The sequence below is a fragment of the Neolamprologus brichardi genome, chromosome 4 (genome assembly GCF_056152115.1).
Source record: "Neolamprologus brichardi isolate AB-2024 chromosome 4, ASM5615211v1, whole genome shotgun sequence".
Lineage (NCBI taxonomy): Eukaryota > Metazoa > Chordata > Actinopteri > Cichliformes > Cichlidae > Neolamprologus > Neolamprologus brichardi.
This window is the reverse complement of record NC_142107.1, coordinates 9,979,537-10,001,907: the sequence shown is the minus strand read 5'-3', so window position 1 is coordinate 10,001,907 and position 22,371 is coordinate 9,979,537. Positions and strand designations below refer to the sequence as shown.

At 40.6% G+C, this 22,371-nt stretch overlaps 1 protein-coding gene across 1 annotated transcript in view; it reads right to left on the bottom strand.

Annotated features, from left to right (window-relative positions):
- fam20ca (FAM20C golgi associated secretory pathway kinase a) overlaps positions 1 to 22,113 on the bottom strand; it is a 46,522-nt gene extending 24,409 nt beyond the window's left edge. The window contains exons 1-3 of the mRNA XM_006791522.2: positions 20,641 to 22,113; positions 20,007 to 20,191; positions 16,403 to 16,481 (exon numbers count right to left, since the gene is read on the bottom strand). Coding sequence (XP_006791585.1) covers positions 16,403 to 16,481; positions 20,007 to 20,191; positions 20,641 to 21,191 — 815 coding nt within the window. The 5' untranslated portion in view covers positions 21,192 to 22,113. The remainder of the gene's footprint in view (positions 1 to 16,402; positions 16,482 to 20,006; positions 20,192 to 20,640) is intronic.
- Positions 22,114 to 22,371: the final 258 nt, after the last annotated feature.

Here is a 22,371-nt window from a genome sequence, read left to right as displayed (position 1 = left end):
ACTACTGCTGCTAGCTTTAGCTAGCGTTTTGCAATTCTGCATAATTTTAAAAAGTTTAAATTTGTTCAGTAGCCTATTGAACAACAGAAATGAGGCTTTCTTTTCGGGAGTAAGTAAAAGGAAAAAAACAGCGGCCGATAGAGCTGTAAACAACTGTAGACTTGTGTGTAACAAGCAAGCGAATAAGGAAGAAAACTGATTTTTAGACGGGAAACTGTTCTTGAAGTACAGAGAGAGAGAGAGAGAGAGAGAGAGAGAGAGAGAGAGAGAGCTGTGCATGAAGTGTGATTTTTATCAAAACAGCAAAAGTAAGGAATTCATGACGATGTTTATGTGAAGCGTAGTTTAGATCTTCTTTTGCTGCTGCTTCAGTCAAATAGTTTGGAGAGATAAAACCTGCAGCTTTAGAATCAGCACAAAAAGGGCGTAAACACAAACGTAACCACAACCACACGTAAACACAAATCCACCTGAAACATCAGAATCTGTCGACTTTCAGCCCCGACCATGTCCGTGCCGTCGGGTGAGAAAGGCGACATCTCACTGATTCTGATCTGTCAGCGGGTCCATGCTTTGTGTTTACGTCTTTGTGCAGAATCCGTGTACCTGCTCTCATTTAATGTTTTAGCTGTTTGGTGGTTGTAGAAATTTTGTGAGGTTTAACCTGAGATTCTGGTGTTTGGGCAAAATAAATTTATATTAAAAAAATCGATTCAGGATTTTAATGAATCGATATCACGTTATCCAAGCTAGAATTGATTTTAATCGATAAATCGATAATCAAAACCCACCCCTACTTTACGCTGTGTATACTTCAGTAACATTTAAAACATGATTGAATTTACTAGAAACCTAATCAGTTTCATATAGCTCCAATTTCTTTAGCTAACATTTGGTTGTGTTTTTTTTTAATCCATTTAAAGTAAATGCGCGTGCTTTATATGTGTTCTGAGAGTTGATTAGTCAAGTCATTTTTTTCTCTAGTTTGCATGACTGTCAAATTAGTCACCAGAAGAAGAATTGCAGCCTCTGTATATATGCTGCTGACCTATTAAAAACAAGTACTGTTGCATTTTCAGAATTTTGGTGTCAAAAAAGAAAGTTCTAGTGACAGTCAGTGGTATCTGAAAGAAAATCAAAGAGAAGCTGTAACCTAAAAGACAGATAAAGATCATTTCTTCAAACCTTTTGCTGTCAGGAATGAGCATTAAGCTTGCAATAGTACAAACAGTGCACAACACACAACTGGTCGATGATGACTGACAGTAAACAACCCACAAATCCCACAAGAAAGGCAGTTTTATCAATATAAACATAGCTTGTAACAGACAACTTGTATTGTTTACATGAGGTGTAGTTTGGACTGAAAAGGCCAAAAGCTGAGGGAAACGACTTTAAAATCTAGGTGAGACACTGAATAAAGGGCAACACAGACTTTATTGCCCACAGAGGGAATTTGTGTATGAAACGTGCTTTATAAAATACCCGGATCTGATCAGTTGTCACATTCAAATTGTATTCAGAATTTGCTCAACAGTTGTAATGTTTGCATCCTGTAACCATGTCCAAGTTTTGTTATGGTTGAGACACCCTTCCCCTCATTTCTTGGAAGTTTATTTTCATAGTTGTTTTAATGGAATAACTGACTAAAAGGACCAAAAACTACCTAAATACAACTATCATCTGTGCATACGTCTTTAAAAACAATATAAAGATTATAAAGAGAAAATCTAATGGCGTAACATGACATTTACTCTGCTCTTACTGTAGATTCATATACTGGAGTAAGACTGTTTTTGTTCATGTACACTATGTATGTTGGCTGCGTATTAGCTATGTGGATTATTTACTCAAAGGACAGGTCTTTATGCTTATAGTTACATTTCGTTTTGTCCCTCTCTTCCTCTCTCTCCCACACCATCACCCACAACAATTCTCAACAATCAGCAGTGTTCCAGCAGCACAGGGCCACACTTCGCTATATTTACATATCCATCCACGGTGGATTAGCTCTTTTCAATAGCACAAGTCTGAGGCAATCCTTCACGGGGTGTGCAATTTATGACAGGCTTTGCACAGAATATGAAGTATGAATTATGCAGAACATACACAAACACCAAGGGTATTCTTGGGTCAACAGTGATTAGATGTCAAAAGCATGAGCGTGGGAAGGTTTAGAACAATAAGCTTCAAAATATGCCAGAGTATTTTGATATTGCATACTGACAGTCTGCTTTTCACCTTCATCTGTATGTTTTTTACATAAATAGGCTTGCTGAATATTGAACGGCAGCTCCAAAACCACCTGTTTCAAAAGCATTTTCAAGACGCTGACAGCTATACCTAACTGCATGTGTATCCACCATGACATGATTTATGTAAAGACTGACTAGGAACAGTAAAAACAGTCCCTTCACACCACTGCAAATATCACGCACACCCACACTCTAAAAAGTCACAAAGAGCATTCTTACAGACCCTTCACAGTCTTCCAGCAGAAAATTCCCACTCAAGCCTCTACCAGTTGTCTCTATCCCTCAGAGCTTCAGAAATTGTGAAGAAAGAGGCGATGAGAATAGGGAGGGACTGAAGCTTCAAACAACTCTGTGATGTGGTAAAGTCTTGACACTCTGGTCTTACTAAAGAAAAAAAAAGGTCAGCTAACAGCAAAGTCCAACATTACTTCTATAATCAAAACAAACTGGATAGCCTGGTGGGATCGATGAAGATTTTATGAGCTTTGCTTGTATGCATGTGTGCGCAAGATTTTGTTTATGCTGGCAACTAAAAAAGAAAAAAAAAATCAATGGGTATTACCAAGTCTTCATCTCACAGCGAGTGAGTAACAAGCCTCAGTATTCAGCATGACATACGAGCTGGAGCTCTGAAGTCTGAGAGTGTCAGTAAGGTGCAGAAACTGCAGAGTTAGCAAAAAGAAAGACTGAGAAAGATACAGGGAGCAGCAACAATTCACCATGTGAATTATCTCCTATTTACTTTGCCCGATGCTGCGTCTTACTGGAAAGGTCTTGATGACTGCATGTCAGCATTCATAAAAACAAATTGAGGTTATTTAAGGGGAAAGAAAACGTCTCTGACAGAACAGAAACGGAGAAAATTCAAGGCAGAGTCCCTGACTGCAAATTGGCATGTGACGGAGTCAGAAAAAGTGCAGTGGAAGGAATACGTTCCAAAACCATATAAATCATCCACTTAGAGGCAAGCTGGTCCATCCTCCTGAGTAGCCTGCGGTACAAACCATTAAGAATTTATTTGATTATTGCTAAGTAGTTGCTCAACAGCAAATGTCAATTAGAGAAAATTATGTTAAATCTTGGGAAGCATTAATTTTCAAGCCACACAACCCCATCACATTTGTACAACCCCCTCAACAACATACACACAAACACACATCCACGCACGCACTCGCTCATCTAGGACATGCCTGTGTGGCTTGGCCAAGAGAAGTTAATTGGATTGTCTAAGCATTTTGGATGTCCACTATCTTATCATCTGTAGGGGTGAATATCTAGAGATGTCCCATCCAAAACAATCTCATTATCTTGACCCAAAGATAAGAATACACACTCATACTCACTCTTTGTATAAAATTATATTTGATATCACCTGCTGCAGTTGCAGATCTTCCTTCAACTGCCCCAAAATGATCTTCCTCTCTACTGGTTATCAGTCAAAGTGCAAAATTGATGACCTTAAAGGGTAATGAGTTTACTCCAACTTGGCATAACCCACAAGATATTATGGCTCTGTGGGTCTCGCTAAATTTGAACACACTAGCTATGCTGGCTCAATAGCCACATGCTGGTGGTGGGAAATACACTTGGGTTTGAAATAAAATGTAATTATCCTCTAAGGTGCTCTAGCTATTACCCAAATATCCATGTATCCACAAACACATCTCCATCATCCTCTTCTTTTTCTCTTCATCCTCCGTCTTCTGATTTTATCCTGAAGGACACTGTGGCTGCCGGCCAGTCACTCCCTTTCCCATCTGTGTTTACTTAAACTGAATGTGAACACACCACAAAGATTGTTGGATGATAACATATATACACACACTAAAACAGCCACAAACATGCATGCACACAGCAGCAGACCCACAGAGAAACTTGGCATCGGTTTATTTTTGATCATCTCTGAAGACTTTGGTCTATAATAGCTTGAAGGATTTGGTACTATTTCTCCTAATTAGTCCAATGTGAGGTTTGTTAGTGATGGATGACCGTGATGTGATTTGATTAAGTAGTCCCATGGTTTTTTTCCATGTTTTTTTGTGTTTTTTTCAGTTCCCCAATGAATGTGACTGTTAATTACTCGAGAAGCTTTGGGGGATTCCCAACAACCTGTTCTGTTCAGAGCTAAAAGTTACAAGCCCCAACAGTTCATCCATCACAAACAGCTCAGTTTTTAAGGGTCCTATCAGTCATTTTCAGTGCTTTCTCCACCATAGAGTGAAACCTAACTACATAAAGCTAAAAACTTTGATACCTACGCCGAAAAAAGCAATCAAAAAAGTCTATCCGGAAAGCTATTTTGTGGGCGAGGCCCCCGATTCGAGCCAACAGTGTGCGTGCTTTGTTTTTCCCACAGCTGAACTTTTCTATTTAGACCTGTCAACAGTCTTGTTGTGCTTAGTGGTTTGTGGTCAGATGTCGTTTCCTAAATAGAAACCATCTATCAGAGGCTAAGTGGTGGCTGAGAGATGTCATTGTGGTCATGAGTGGGTGACAGCGGCAAAAGAGGAAGTGGGGAAAGGACTGGAAAAACAGTTCCAAGGGCTGCATTTTATCCTTGTGTACGAGCTAAGTGGGATGACCCAAATCCAAAACACTTGAGGATAAAAAGAGTTAATTTATATGTGAAAGGAGTGAGGCGGAGATGTCACACTAAAACCAAGGACACGTTTCAGGTAAACCCCTGTATATTCAGTTTCTAGTGAAAACATTGCTCAAAGGATACACAACAAAATATTTAAGTGCACCAATGAGACATCGATGGGTTTATGAGACTAATAAAAATGAGAAAAAAAAAGAAGTGGAGGACTTGGTCAAACATAAAAATGAAAGAATTACAGCAAGATATTCTAAAACTTTCTTTTTTATTTATTACTGCTCATGCATCATATTGCAAGTTGTGTTCAAATGCAACATCGAGTGATAATGATGTGTTCTCTGAGCATTAATTGGTCTTTCTTGTCTATATAGCTTAGAAGAAGGTACAAAAGATCAGAACAGATCAAAAGTTGGTGCTGGCTTTATACACTCAGTTCAAAACTCATGGGGATTGGGCTTTACGCTTTAAAGACTCCACTGACTCTTATAAAAAGCATCTGAAGAAATGTTCTATACAGAAAAGCTTTTCATTTGTTGTTTTATGTTGTATTCTGGTGCTTTAAATTGTTAGGATATGTTATATCTTTATTTCTTAATTTTATTGTGAAGCACGTTGTGATTTTCATCCATGAAAAATCCTATATAAATACATTTTTCTTACTAACTTGATAACACAACCACCAAGCACCAAACCCCAAAACACAGCCTTTACTAAGTTCAATAAAGAACCCTGCTTTACTTCTCTCGCAGGCTGAAAAAATACTTTTGCACAGATTGCAGAGAATAAATTACAAAATTTATGGCCAGACAGACAGCAAAGTCAATCAACTCCTCCATAATCAGGATTTTTCTTCTTTTCTTTTCTTTTTCTTTTTTACATTTTTGTTATTTAAGAACTACTCAATACTATTCCATGAAGGATAATAGGGAAACCCAGCAGAAGGTGCCTAAAGGAGGAATCCTAATCACTTTATCCCTGGATTCTTCCTCAACTACATCCATTATAAGCGGAATGTCCACATAATTCCACAGAATTCATAGTGAAGACTATTACTACATCCTCCGGGTGGACTCAGTTTCCTTTAGCGCCATTATAAGGCAAAATATGACCTTCATCAGCCACTGCTGTATTGTTTTGTTTTGTGCTGGTTACATAGTGTCTTTATTCAAGCTCCATGCCATACTTGCCAATTATCAGCAGCTTATGTCAGTATCTTATGATGTCAATATGAGCTTGTTAGGATGCTGACATGGCTCAAAGCACCACTAGCTGATGGGTCCACTTGGAGGTCAGCTGTCATGTGAAATTGTAAGTCTGCCCCCGTTTGTGGATACATCCAGTCTCTGTCTATATTTACTGATGCTCTGTTCCCCAAAACGTTGTATAACATGAGGAGATTAAACAGATGTGAATGTTATTTTCTCAAAAGTAAAATAAAAAAAAGTTTTACGCATACACAAACATCAGAGTGACTGATCTCAGATATCTAAGGTTGCAGTCATTGTGTGAATAATCTTTCTAGCAGCAGCAGCAGCAGCAGCACTGCCTCAGTCTCCCTACACCTTTAGCACAGAGACTCCTCTGTTTGCATCACCGCTGCCAGAGCTGCAAAAAGGAAGGTAAGAGGGTGAGAAGGGAGGAAGAAGCCCAGGAAACCCCTGGATCAAATTCCTGCCTCTTGGTGAAACCAGACCTGGCTTCAGCCCCTCCCACTTCCTGCTCTGACAATGGGCAAAGGCAGGGAGAACCCTCTTTCCCTCCTCTAGTATAATTGATAAACAATGATTGCGTTCTCCTCCTCTTCTCCTGACCTCTGTCAGTAGAACAGAGGAGTCACACATGGTCTATTTGCCACCTTGGATGGCAGAGACCCAGACAAGCACAGGCCTTACCCACTATGGATGCATTACCTCTGTGTGTGCTACTACAAAAGGCCCAAGTTACAGAGCTACAGTGCTTTCTCTCTGTTTCTGTTGAAGAACTGTTTCATTCATTCAGTTCGGAGAGGCATTCAGCTGGACTGTGATAGATCTATCTGGGAAAGGTCGTTATCTAATCACGGTGCTCGGTTGTAAGGGGTGGTGCGATGCATGTGGTCCCATTGTTAAAGGGCAACAGTTGAGTTAGTGACAAAGTAAGAATGAAACAAGTGTTCTGTGTCATTCACCAACAGCTGTAACAAAAAAAAAAGAAAACAACAGAAGAAGAATAGTCCTCTTTCTATCTAAGCCTGAACAATTACTCCCATTAGAGCAAAACCAGAGATTAAAAATGTTAAGGCTTGGAAGATTTTATGTCACACAGTGAGTGGTTATCTTTTGTGTTAAGATAAATGCTGGGTCTTAGTCACAGATTGTGGAGTCACCAAAGCATTTAGGTGACAATCAGCTCTTGCAAAGCTCCCTCAATCAAACACCATGCTCCTGCATACTCATTAAGATAAACAATGCAATTTTGTGTAATTTCAACAGCTATTCCTGCTCATAGCACAATAAGCACCCCAACAGGAACTCAGCACCTGGCCTGCTTTTCTTGCTTCACGAAGAAATGTTTATTTGGAATGTCTAGAAATCACCTCCTGAAGGGAAATGAATTTCCAGCGTGCCAGACAAATGCGGCAGCGACATTCCTAGCGGGAAGCTTAGGAATTCCCCCCATCTAGTATTTTGGACTATAATGATATGTTAGCACACATGATCAACATTGCCATGCACAGCAGTGGCAATGTCAGGAGCCACAACAAGAATACATAATTACAAAAATATGATATGCTTGTATGTGGTATAGCACATACACTGGCTGAACCTAGAGGCAAGGATGCAGAAGTACTTGTAGTAGGTCTGAAATTCAAATATTTACTTTCTTTTTAAAAAAAAATCTACACATTAAATTTAAAACCTATTTGTCAAAAATGAGGATCTGTCTCATGAGGAAGTGTAACAGTGAGTAAATGTGTTCACAGCGTGGCTTTGGATGATGGTAATGCATTGTAGTCACTGAGTTAACTGCTGACAGCTGAGAATGTGCCAGCAATGTGGTTAAAAACAACAACAACACATGACCATTTAAGCAATCAAACATCAGTCATCTCCTGCAACTCGGCTGGCCTGTAATCGCATTACGATTAGGCTACTCGCAGCTCTGCCTCATTACGCTGTGAGTGCCTAAACACTTGTTAAACAGAGAGAGGGAGAGAGAAAATGGAGAGAACCTAAAAATACAGAGCAGCGAGGCTCTAAACAGAGGCGAGTGACAAGCCGAGGATTAGTACTGCCTCGGCGAATCAAACAAACAAGTCCAAAAAGGAGCGCGGATGGAAGGTGGAGACAGAGAGAGGGATGGACAGGGAGGGAGGGAGAGATGGTGATGAAAACAAGACTTCCTCAGGAGTTGACCTAGTAAAACATTCATGAGAGAAGTCTTTATGTGAAGTGTGTGTGCGTGAGCAGGGAGGACGTGAAGGGGAGGGAGTTTAATACTGGGGAGTCTAAAATAAGACGGTCCTCTGCATTTTAGTATCTGTGTTGGGAGCCTACAAGAGTGTGCCTGTCAAAACAAATAAATAAATAAATAAGTTACTTGAGATTTGAGACGACATGCAGGCCCGCTTGGCGCCAGCTGCTACACTGCGGACCTCTCGAATCGAGAATAGACACCGGAGTGAGACAGAACCCAGAAGTAAGCGAGACACGAGAAGAAACGAGGGACATGAAAAGAAGTGGATCCTTTTGAGGACGTCCAGCAAACAAATGGAAGACTAAGTGACTCAGTGGTAATTATGCAGAAAAGCCGCAAGTGCTGTGGCACCCAAACACTTCCTTTATTGGTGGGACATAGTTAGATAATAAACAGAACACACAGAAATGATTGACACTTCAATCAAATCATTTCACAGTAAATGTTCTGCTAAGACCTCACTAAGCTATCTTACATTCCCAACTCAAACAGCACTTATAGTGTGTGCTGATGACTAGGAAAATGTGATAAATTACTGAAGGCAGGTGGCTGTACAGCTGTTAAAATACAGCACTAATTAACCAGCTCATCTCACAGCCTACAAAAGGTCAACCTATCAAAGAGCCCACACACTGATTACACAGCACACAGTCACACATCGAGAGAGAGACTTTGAATTTGAACGTCTAAATATAAATAACCCACATTTTCTGCTTCAACACAGTGCGTAGCTGAGAAACTGAGAATTTCTTTAAGGGGTTTTGCTTTCATAGAAAAGAAAAATATGAATCAGAGCACATCTGAGGGCAAAAGAAAAATACTGGAAATGTATGTATGAGATAGAAATCCGTGTTTAGTATTAACTTTTATGATAGTATCAGCCCGAAGCTTGACTACACAAAGTTTTTGATACAACATCTAATGAAGAAAGGGCGGATAGGGGATAAAAGAGGTGTATAGAGAAAGGTAAAGCAGAAAAAGCCTCTGTAATATAAGCAATCCTGAGCCACATTAAAACGGCTTAAAGAACAAATTAATCTTAAAGACCTACAGAAGGAGTCAGACATGCTCAGAGCCTGAAGAAGAGCCGCTGGGTTCAGGCCCTTGCAGGCTGCCTGGCTGCGAGTACAAAGCTGCATGAAAAACAGATGTTGTGAATGCCTGACACGGTAATACTGAGCGTGTATATCTGTGTGTGTGTAGACAATGAAACATAAAAGACAGTTAGAACCCTCCAGATAACGTTTGATAGCAGATGTCGTTTGCAGAGTACAATATATTTCTCTGTGTTTGAGTTCCCCAGCTTATGACACAGAATAATGTAAAGTTTTATAACAGGAGAAGAAATTACAAGTACATTTACTACTTCAGTGGTACTGCTATACATTTAGACAACAGTCACTTAAAAAGTACATTTTATTCCAAGTACCGTTGCTTGTTGTGCAAAACCTGGAATCTTTTTCAATGTCCTATGCCATTATTTCCTAAATGTCCATATATACACTCAATGGCCACTTTGTTAGGTACACCTTTTCAACTGATTGTTAGTAATACAAATGTCTAATAGGCCAATTACATGGCAGCAGCTAAATTTATTTAGCCATGTAGACATGGTTAAAATAGCCGGCTGATATTTAAAGTTAGATAAAAGATGATTTAAGTGACTTTGACATGGTTGGTGGTGCCAGGTGAGTTTGAGTCTTTCCCAAACAACCATCTCTAGGGTTTACAGAGAATGGTCAGGGTGGTATAGAAATATATCCAGTGAGCAGCGGTTCTCTGGTGAAAATGCCTTGTTAATGTCAGAGGTCAAATACCCACTCATTATAACCAGGGTATGCAGAAGAGCATCTCTAAATGAACCTTGATGGAGTTTTGCTACAGCAGCACAAGACCACACTTAGTGCCACTTCTACAGTAGATGGCTGCTTGCAGCTGGAGTGATACCGCTGATAATACCTCCAACCACTAGGTGGAGCTTTGCATTTTCCTTCCAATTTAGTGCTTGAAGTGGGAGAAAGTTGATCAGTTACTTGTGCTTTTGATTAGTGAAGAGCTAAGTGGTTTTGTGATTATGCAAATGTGCCAGAGGGCAACACTGTGATTGTTGTATTTTATTATGTTGTGTTGTGTTGTGCCTCTTTGTGGCCAATTATACAAATCAGCAAGAGGCAAGCTGATTTATTGCTAAATTAAATGGAACTTTGATCATACACAAATTGGGTAACATGCATCGTTAAATCTCACTACAGCAGACCCTAAGTGTTAAAATAGTTACTACTGTTTTTTCAATCTGTTTCAGAAGCTAGTTCTTGCCTAATACTTGCACAATAAACCAGAACAATGAGATTCAGTGCTTTTGATTTTTCACTTTAAAAACTAATCTACACTAATAGCACTCCAATGTGTCTTAAAAAAACTAACCAATTTCACAACATTACAAAAAAAGCAATGGCGTCAACATGAATGTCAACACAACTGAGGGGGTTTCATCGGAAACATTGCACAACATATAACCGTTTCTTTGGCTGGACACAATGCAATCAGGTTTTCCACATAAATCTTACATTATTTGTCATAGTGTTTCTTCTGGCACACACACACACACACACACACACACACACGCACACACACACACACACACACACACACACACACACACACACACACACACACACACACACACACACGGTTTGAATATCAGTTAGTTCAATATTCTATATATGCACAATGAATGAATTATAAACTCTTACATTAAAAACAATCCAATCACAGACACATACACACACTTAGCAAAGAAAGAAACCTCCAAAACAAACTACATAGTGGGCGTACGTCACACTTCACTTGAAATTTATAGCCTCCTCTATTTCTGTTCCCTTATAATCTAACCACAGTAGCTCTTTTCAGTTTCTCATTGATTGCAGCATCCCAGTCAGACAAATTACTTGGCATCCCAAGGTGCTGCTCTGTCCCCTGGCACCTAAGACAGTGCTGCAGGGGCAGCTGAAAACCTGATGAATCCCTCCCCGCCAAGTGCCCTTCATATGAAAGGGCTGATGAAGCCACTAAATCATGCAGCTAAAGTTTACATAACCTATCAGCAAGTGAAAAGATAGATTTGACAACTCAGCTGAAGCTTTTCATAATATGCAAGATTGAGGTCAGAATCATCATAGAAAACTTCATCACGGACGAGACGACAGGGGTGTTAATGTGAAAAGATTTGACGTTTCATCACATTTAAAGTCTCTCTTTGCGCTTCAAGGCTTTTTGACTTGTCACAGTGAAAATCATTAGGGGAGTGCTAAATGGTGAGTGGTAGGAAGTGAATGAGCTAGTTTTCTTTTGTGTGTGCAGGCAGAGTGTGGCCTTGCAGTCATCACCTTCTCTGTAATATACCCACAGCTCTGAGTGAGTGGCTACAGCTGCAGCTTGGCTCACTGCTCGCGGATTTTCCAGTACCAGCCGTCCCTGATGGCAGGAGCACGAACTCTATAACCCCCACAGAGTCCTTCTCTTTGCAGCTTGTCTGTGTCTGCGTACGTGCGTGTGTGCGCGCTACAGCTATCTGAACATCTGTCTGTAGTAACATGCCTGATTTGTGTTTGTTCATACAACCTTGAGCTCAGATGGCACCTCTCAATATCTGTCCATCTTATTAGAGCCCAGTATTCTCGAGCCCACAGTGGCTATGTTTACAAAGGAACAACCCAAGACCAAGAAAATTTGATAAGATCTCAGAAATAGTTTTTGCCTTTTCCACCAAAATTGTGGAAAAGGCTTCAGTTAAGTCATGGTGTTGAATTACAGATGTTTTTTTTGTGTTATGCTTATAGTTACAGGTGTGCACTTTGAGTTCATGCTTGCAAGCATAAACAAATCTATTAACCTGCATTTGTTGAAAATACTTTACCTTTTCAGGAGCTGGACTGCACCCCCAACCCCCCCCCCCCTTCTAGGTATACGTCTGCAAAGTCCTACTTGCATTTACACCACACACCCCTTTTCTTGTTGTTTGCATGGTCCCCTCTTCCTCTCCTTGTTATCAGATTGTCAGACTCTCTCAAATGTATCAGGACCTGGGCCAGATCCTCAATGAAGCCTTTCCCAAACATCAGCTTCAGGCCTAGCTCTTTGCAATCATTATTAAACTTTTGTCATCCACATCTGTGGTCGGAGTCCTTGCTACTGAACTGTCAGTTGGTATAAAGATGCTCATTATCTGAGTCAATGAACATAATTGTTGTCTCTTTTTGGTTTAAATTACAGAAAATAGCTATAATAGCTATTAATAGTTGGGTTTGTATAAGGGAACTATTTGTAGGCAGTGCCCAGCATTAAACCTCCCACAACAATGACAAGCCATCTGTTTTTGAACAATACCCTTCAGCACTTTACAAGAATACATGTAAATCAATAGTAAAATTATTCATCTTTTGCAGTCAAATCAATAACAAGAACAGCAAGAAGTTTTTTTTCTTTAGAGGACATTAAATGGATTTAGCCCTAATAGAATTCTCCATCTGCAGAGAGGATCCATAGAAAAATATAAGTTATAACATAACAGTAGGCGTACAGCAGCTATGATGATGATGATGGCCTACAATGAACCTGTGGTTATAAAACAGCCTTTGGATGATAAAAACCAAACAGCCTCTTGGGTGTTGCAGCTATGAGGCTTCCGAGCCAACCATGTTGGCTTTACTAACGCTAAGAGCCAAAGCTTGTCAAATTTGATTCAGTTCACGCAGATGAGGACATATTCAGATTCCCTGTGGTTGCTGAATGCCTGTCCTATATACAGTATCCTGTAGCACATGTGTTGACATGTAGTGAAACTCATGCCTTCATAAAACAGCTCTCAACAGGACTGAGGTTTGTACATTATCAAAGGTAATCAGTATCATTCTTGCAATTCTGAAACCATTCTGAAATGTGAGACTATCAACAACATCAAAGGGAGGGAGTCGAAACAGAGCTGTCAGATAGGATGTGAAGGAGAAATCAATTCTTTCTTTGCATATCAGAGGCTTTTACCTCCTCTCTCAAACTTTCAAACCTCCATTTGACAAATCTATTTAGCATTACATAAACATTATAGCTCTGTATACACACTGTAACCGGGATCTTGACAGGGAATAGGAAGGATAGGCACCAGGGACATAAGCCAGACAGACATGGAGGTTTGGCATGGAGTATTTTCTTTCAGCCTGTAAACATGGCTCTAGCTGGAGGACCCAGTTCTTTGACAGGTTGGCAGTACAAATTCGCCCCAACCCTCTGGATTACCACAACTACTCATTTGTCTTCCATTGTCAGTACTCTGTCTTTTCACAAGCCAGTTTCCCCTATTTCCATAACAGCCTTAGAACATTTTATCTTACAACCATCTTATATTCCTAACTTCAGTTTCTTTAGTCTATTTTCTATCAATTTTCACTGGCTACAGGAAAGATGGCCACAAAGTTACACCACCAGAATTGGACTCTTTTTGACTCATACATTTCATACTTATTTGGAGACATGTCGGTTTGGAGACAAATATGTCTTGAATATGATAAAAGACTAAGTGTCGATCTATTGTTATCAGCATTTAAAATGACTGATAAATGAAAATTTAAAAAGTAAAGATGAGTTGGTAGAAACACCATTCAACCACGTTATTAGTGCTGACGTTGCAGAGTTTGTCCACCAGGGGGTACTCTGCAACTTGCCTGGTATGCTACTGTATAAACACAACAACCAGCTGAGCAGAGTCAAGCAGAGTGTAAACAAGTAAATAAATAACTACACATAACAAATGTTACAAAAATCTGTTTATGTTTTAAAGAATAAAATATGGCCCAATGTGTTGGAATCACCCAATACTGATATCAATATCGGCCTTAAATATCCGGCCTTAAATATCCGTTTTGCTCTAGATATGATTTACAACAACCCAAACCAAGGACATCTGTACATGCTTGGTAATGCAGGATGTTACACACATTTGTCAAAGGTTCTTGGAAGGGAAAGGTAATGACATCTTTTTGTGGGGAAAAACAAATTGTAGTTTGAAGACTAAATTAGCACCTTCTACTCCAATCTGGGATCATACTTTAAATCATCAAACATAATTATAAAGTCAGTATGACAGATTTAAAAAAAAAAAAAAACCTCTGACAATTTTTCTGCACAGGAAAAAAAAATCTTGTGGAGGTGTCTGGCAAGCTGTCAGCTTGTGCAAGCTCCTGGCCTATGGCAGTGTAGAAATTTGCATTTGGCTCAAAGGAGGCCTGAAACATCAAAGTCTCTCTGATGCACCACTTGATGCTGCACAAAGGGACAGGTGAAGAAAAACAAGTCGACACAAGAAAGCACTGAACTACTGTACCCAGAATGCACTGGTTCCTAAAATAAAAGTGGGACACATCAGTGCACTGACAGAAACAACAAAATGCCACACCGTGCTTGAACAAAAGCAGAGACAAAGGTTATGTTTCTACATTACGACTCTCAGTAAGCACTGATATTTTTGTATTTTCGCTCTGTGGAATTTTGTATAACATCTGTAAACAGTTGAGACAGTTTTCGACAGTCAAAGCAAGAGGCTTGAATAAAAAATATGACAGGCTAAATAAGGAGCCGTGGGAATCGGTAGCATGCGATTCCAAAACTGTCAAAACTGTTTCTGATGGCAACTGACTGCTTTACTTATCTACTTTAAGAAATTACAGATTCTTTAACATTTTAAAGTTTGGTAGATGGTGTAGATATTTAAGCTTCCCCTTTCCTTTGACTTATTTCTTCATTAAACTTAGATACTACCCATGCAAGTGCCCGTATTACCTAGCAGCAGCCCCTGAATGATTAGACCAGTAATATCAGATTTACCCAGCCAGACACATAGAAACCCAGGGTAATCACCGAACTTAGTTTACTTGACTATGACTAGATGATCCCTGCTGGGTGTTGGCTCCTGCTGTGTTTAAAATACATACTCAGACCGCTGTGCTTTGAACCACATATTCTCTGAGGCTAATTTTGCAAACAGTGCCACATGTTCTAAAGTTTATCCACTAATTGACCTTGAAATAATTTGGCAAGCTGGGACACAATGACCAGTTGTTTGAGCACACAGAGTGCCACTACCCTAATGTAAAAAGAAGACAAATGAAGAGTTTGAACACCTGCACTTGCTGAATAAACTTTGAAAACATGTTGCAGGCTCTCTCACCATAAATCAGTCCAAAACAGTTCCAAACTTTTCACAGTTCATTGTCAAGCTAGCACTGCATTCACATGTCTGCTTTCCTAATCCTTCACTGTTCCTCTTATTTATGTGACTTTGGTTTATTTGGTAAAGGGCTCGGTACAATTGAAATAAAGAACCATCCCGAACTACACCCGTACGGTTTGTTGAGTTATGACAATATGAACTTGTAAAGCTTTACCTCTCTCCCTTCCTCCCTCTATCCCTCTCTCTCTCTCTCTCAAAATCTAATACTCTCCACTGAGGCTCTCATGTAGAAAACCATTCAGCGTTTCATAGCAATCAAACCTGGCTCGTGAGCAATTACTTCTGATCGCAGCCCAGTTGGCCTGGACGCTGTTTATCCATGTCGTCATGGGAATTCATTGGGCAAAACTCAGACAGCTGAGGGAGGGGGGTGGGGGTATTTCTTTTTCAAATGCAATGTGCCATTGCCAGTATGTATGCCTCCCCAAAGACGCCTTCACGATGGCTCAATGCTCGTTTTAATTAACACATAAGCCTGCTGATGTTAATTAAAAAAGAAGACAGACAATTACCCATCAGGAGAAGATCGCAAAAAAATGAGGGAGGAGGGGAGATGTGTAGGTGAACACGCAGCGAGATGCGATGACAGTGCTTGGCACTTATTCATCTGAGACTTGCCCTCTTTAAAACATATGCAACCAGTAAATCAAACCGAGTGTATCAAACAGACTTTTTATAGAAAAACTTGTATAAGAGTATAATCTGCATTTAGATGTTTAATAAGAAAGTTCCAGGAACAATTGTTACACCTAATGTATATAAAATGTAGTTTACCTGTGTTGTCATGCAGTCACTTCATGTGTTACTTACTTCATAGGCTTGAACAGTGCTTGTCCATAGTTCTGGAAAGTCATGATCAGCTTCAGCTGGGTGCCTCCAGATTTCATGGCTGGGAGGAAAGAAAATGAGCTGTTAGATCAGCATCTAAACTAAACTGTCTGAGGCATAAGCATACATGCACAAACACATGGATGCACTCAAAAAAACAAAACAAAACAAAACATGCACAGCTGTTTTGTTATTTGCCATTATGGAAAAATGTAATTTTGCATGAATGCATAATAGAACTATCACATCTGCTGGCCAATTTCCTAGACACTGTAAATGCAATCGTGCCAGTCAGGAGCTGGGTGTGACCGAGAGCAAAAAGTGGCATGAAGAGCATCTGCTAAAAACTCTGGCTAGTTCTGGATTTAACAGAGGGTTGAACATGAAACGGACAGTTTATCTGAATGAAAAAGAGCGACTGTGTGTTCTCGCAGCATGCATGCAACTTTAGAAGAACATGGTGCTCTGAGAATGACAAAATATCAGTGATTGAGGAAAAGAAGCCCCTTCAATTTTAGTACATAAAGTTCACATACGCTGCCTCAACAGGAGCACATTGTTGAAAATATTTTAGGCACATAGCACATTATTATGGTTTGACTCCAGGATGCCTGAACCTGTTGTTCCATATCAATCGACCCTTCACTATCTGTCTGTTTGTCCAATAAAGTGACCTAAATGTAGACTTCCATCCATGTGTGTTTAGCTACAAGCTACATAATATAAGAAACATGAGTCTCACCAGATGTTTGTCTGTAAGCCTTCATGAATTGAACGCATTGTCAGCAAGTTTCTTGTGCACACTGGATTCACTGTAGCGACTTCCCTTTTCATTCCCACAAATTAACCTCCTGTACTCAGGGAGATGAGCCAGGGCATATGTCACTGACTATCAGTCATGTCCATGGTGTCTCCCAGAGGGTGATGGAGGCTCACTGTGAGATTCCTGCTTTCCTTCGACTCAAACAAAGAGACCGCCAGGCCTGCCCAACTGCTTTGTGTTTCTGTCACAATGGACAAGCTTTCGGGTATTTGCCCATTTATTACAGCGCATTAACTTGATCATATTACACAACACAGCACTTTTGCCTAACCCCAATATCCACATAAGCCCCCTGTAGTGGACCCACTTACTGACTGGATTGTTGGCTGAGTAGCTGACTGAACTCTACCCCCTGCACCGAGCTGTCTTTTGTCTTCATTGACTCTCTTGTTGTTTCTCTCAGAGCTCTCACGGTGTGTTCCTCTGCTTTTTTCCCCTCTCTTTTTAGTTGGATATGTCATCCTTGTATTCACATTCTCTCTGTTATGCTCTGTCTGTCTGAATTCATCATACTCAGTGCTGGCAAGCCTCTCCATTTACCGTGACTCATTTTCAAAAGCTTTTGGATTTTTACATACACTGTTGCACACAACAGTACAACCTACATAACCTCAGGTCAGTGCCTTTTCTTTATGACAGAGGATGAATGCTGAGTGAATGCAAAGCTAAAAAAAAATACACTGAGAGCATTTGGCCTTCACATATGACAGATTTGCTGAAGCCAGGTCAAGTGAATAGCACCCTAGAGTAATCCTCAAACTTGGAGCAGCTATACAACGAATCTAAAACCTTTAAGAGATTGCAAATGACTGAACTATGATTTAATGCCATGACCTTGAACACATAAGCCACAATTCTTGAATTCATTGCTCAGCGCAGGCCTTCATAAAAATCCACCTTCTAATCGAGAACTAGAAAAAGGTAATCCGCAGTGAAAAATCCCGCTAAAGCTTGGCTGATTGTTTCACTGGATTGTCTCTGCACTGACGTGCAATCACACATGACTTGAACAGCAACAAACCCACAACAAAACAGTCTTAAGATTCTCCCATCTGTCTCAGCTGTGCCCGAGAGCATGCATTTGTGTTGATCTAACCATCTATCTTGCTCTGTTTCTCCAGGAGACCACAAGTGAATCGATGTCGCTGTCTTATTCTCTACACCTTCTTTCAGATATGCTCCAGGCCTCGCCCAACGCTCTGAGATTCCCCCTCTCATGCGGCAATGATAAATCCATCTTGCTCTCACCTGTATCACCTCATGTTACTGTGCGTATGATTTATGAGTGCAGCTGAAGACTGAACAAAAGGCCACAGCCTGCCCCAACAGAGAGACAGACACAAAGGAGGGAAGAAAGGGGGGGGGGGGGGGGGGGGGCAGGGCACCAGTGAGGAGAAAATGCTGATGAAGAAAACTTTCTAATGCTGTGTCTGATTTGTCATTTTTGTTGAGACAGCTAAGTGTTTGTGCTAATTATGGGGCACAAATGCTTTAATGCATGCCTCCAGGGCATGCACGCTAACACAAACACACACACAGACATATAAACACACATAAAGCCACACAGACATACAGCACTGCTTCACTGCAGACAGACAGTATCTTTGTAGGTATGTCTGGCCCTGAGCAATTATATTGTCTTTTGTTGAAAAACAGAAAAGAAGGGTTAAAGGCAGAGAGAGTGCTAAAGTGAAGGAGATGTGTAGAACGAGTGTTCTTTGAGAGAACGAGGATGTAGTAATATTGAGACACCAGACAAATACAACAAGTATTGGAGGCTAAATAGGCATAAGTAACTAACATTCCCCACAAGAACAACAACAAAAACATCAGAAACATAAACAATAAACAAAAATTTTCATCCTAAAGGGAACAAATGGTCTCAGTTTGGGATTGTGGTCATGATTATTACTCACATTTACTCAAAGGAAGTTTGGCCACAGTGGTAACAATGTAATGCACATCTGCCTTATAACATCTGATCTCATTACATAGAGAAAACGACAACTTTTTTAGCAACTCTTACTGTTGCGCTCATTTATAATCTGCTTTAAAAGAAAAGCATTTCCAAAAGAGAGTAATGGGTGTTTAGAAATGAAAACAATGTTGTGACATTCAGAGTTGATGGGGAGGAAGTTCTCCTCAAATGTTTCTTCCAGTTTTTCCCAGTTATTAAGCTTGTCTGATTTAAGATGAAAAAAAAAACCCTACAACTTTTTAATTATAATTTTTTCTCAGATAAAAAATTCCTGGCGCTCCACTTTAATTTTTAGTGACACGGTGCAGATCTCAGTGAAATACTGTGATTGAATGGAACAAAAAACAAAAGGGAATTTGAATACAACACTATCCTTCCAGTGTAAGAGAGTCAAATGAATTTCTATCAAAAATCCCGATTATATAATTGTTACACTTCAAATAATTTAGGAGTCATTAGAAAAACAAGCAGGTCCAGAGGCACTCCACTTTTTACAGTTTTCAAATTTTATGTCAAAGGTTTTTTTTGTTCATGCCAAGGTGAAAAAGCTTTCCCAAGTTGCATTTTTCACACATTAGTATAACATTGAACCTTGAGTATAATTAGGGAAAATATCTTTAAGTTAGTTGGGACATTGCTGCTGTAGGCCAAAATGACAGGCCAGAATCTAACAGTTAGAAATTGATCAACACAGACCAGATAAAAGAGTTTAACTGCAGACCCCATCAAATCCTCAACTTCACACACCCACACATACACCTTTTCAGCATAGCTGACTGACTCACCTACGCTGGTGAGCCTTTGTGTGACCAGGTCCTTCAGCAGGGCATCGAGCACAGGGCTGTGTCGGGAGTAGAGCTCATAGCGGTTGATCCCGATGTGGAATCGCAGCCAGTTGGGGTAAGATTCTGCTGTCACCTCTTCAGTTGGAGAGAACTCCTCTTCGTCTTCGTTTCCATCCTCATTGTGCCTGACAAGCAAGTGAGGAGAAGAGTGGGAAGGTATAAGTGATGGTGAAGGAGTAGACAAAGAACAATACAAGCTTATAACAGGTGGTTTTTTTTAAAAAACAAACAAACAACAAAAAACAAAATGCTGCCTGGCTAGCTATGGATAATCCAAGACAATGAAAAGAAAACCAAATCCAGCATGATGGAAAGCAGAGGCCAAGTTGGGTGCTCAAACAAAGAATATAGATAGAGAGAGAGGTGAAGACTGATAAGGAAATAAAAATAGATTTGTTGTTCTGAATGGACATGATAGAATAGAACAGGAGTAATTTTAAACCTTATATAAAAGTAAAAGACCTGGGTGACAAAATGACTTCTTAATAGAGCAAACATGTTGAAGTCAGAGCACTCTAGCTGTTCATGGACCCGTTTAAATCACACAAGTTTAATTTAAATCTCGTCGGCTTACCATCCCTGGTTCCCTGTTGCTCTGGGATAAAACCTGATGTCGTTGTTGACGTTAAACAAAGTGTCATCGTCCGTGAGAGGCGGAAGCTCAACCTTGTATAAAGGATGCTCAAACAGGCGAGAAAGTCGTGAGACAGCACGGGAAGGGACGGTCCGACCCCCGCTTGCGTCTCCCATCAGCGGCTTGTGGTCATCTGCCTTCCCCGCCAACGTTTTCATCCGCCGGAAAGAGTCCGCCCTGTCCCCGGCGGTGGTGATCTTTTCCAGGGAATGCGATGTGAGGTTGGAGCTCGGCTCGTTGCTGAAATCCTGCAGGATTCGCAGCGTGTGCTTATTAGGCCAGCCGGCTTCAGCCGCCGTCCTGGCTCGCTGCTTTCCCCAGCCCTGCGACTCCCCGCCCGTGTGGTGTGCGCACTGGCAGCCGCCGTCCCCGCTCTCCGCTCCCGTCGCCCGCTTCTCTAGTTTTGGTAACAAGTCTATCATGATGTGCATGGTGCACGCAACCAAAAACACCATAAGTATCAGGACTCTGAATTTGCGAAACAGGATCATGTTTAGCCTCTATAAATATATATTTTATAGCAAGCTTTAAGCGCACCTTAGCTACAGCACCGACATTGGTGTCTAACACTGTTTTCTGAGGACGAGACAACGATGTTACTTTGGGAATTCTCTATGATCGCTCCACACATAATGAGCGTCAGCCTATGTTTAAAAAGCCCATTTTATGTGCGGTGTTTAATATTTAAAACAGTCCCAACGATTCATTCCCAGACAGGTGGAAAGACCAACACATTGTGAAAACCCGGACACTTTGCTGGCTCAGGAAGTGCTCTTCATTCATTGCCTTGTTGAGCAGGATAGCCTATAGTGTCAGGAGGACGAGTGACTAAATAAATCTCACTGAAGATGTATCTTAGGCTAAGAGAAGGGAGTGGGGTCCTGCTAAAAGCATCAATAGTCTTCTTCAAATCTGCTTCCCTGTGTCGCTGCCAGCACGGAGTGAGATGTCAACCGCGTCATAACTGTCTTCAGAGGAAAGTAACAGGATGACACTGATATAACGTAGTCCACAAAAGAACAGGTTTCCTAACATTTACGATCAATTTATAAACAGAAAGAGGAATAATAATAACAATAATAAAAAAAAACAAAAACAAAAAAACCCCAAATAACAGGTGATCCGCTGCAAGATGCCTGGATGCTGCCCCGCTTCTTCACAAAGCTGCTGCTGTCTGCAAACGTCGCTGAAGTCAAATCAGAGACTGGCTTGGCAGGCTGGCCGGCAGGTGTGTGGGATCCTGGTTGTGATTTCTCCTCTCAGCACTGCCTTGTCTTCCTTCCAAGTGTCCATCCAGAGTGGGTGTGTTAAATATTATGATCGAAGCCCTCTGAGCCCAACCTCGGTGGCGTCATGAGGAAGAGATTGGCTGCGTCTGCACATACAAGTAGCACTAGTGACATGAAAGGCGAGCTTCGGGGATAAAAAGCTGTATGCTGAAACCCTGTAAGGCTGCAAGTCCCCCGCACACAGCCAGAGGGCGTTGGAACTACCTGAAACATTGTGGATCCTGTATCACACGGAGGGCAATGGGTATGTATTCCTACTGCATGTGCTTGATGTGTTCTTTTGGATCATTATCAAAATAAGGAATTGGGTAAATTAAACTGGGACATTCAATAGAGGGATGAAGGAAATGAGTGTTTTAGACGAACTGAAGAAATACAAGAA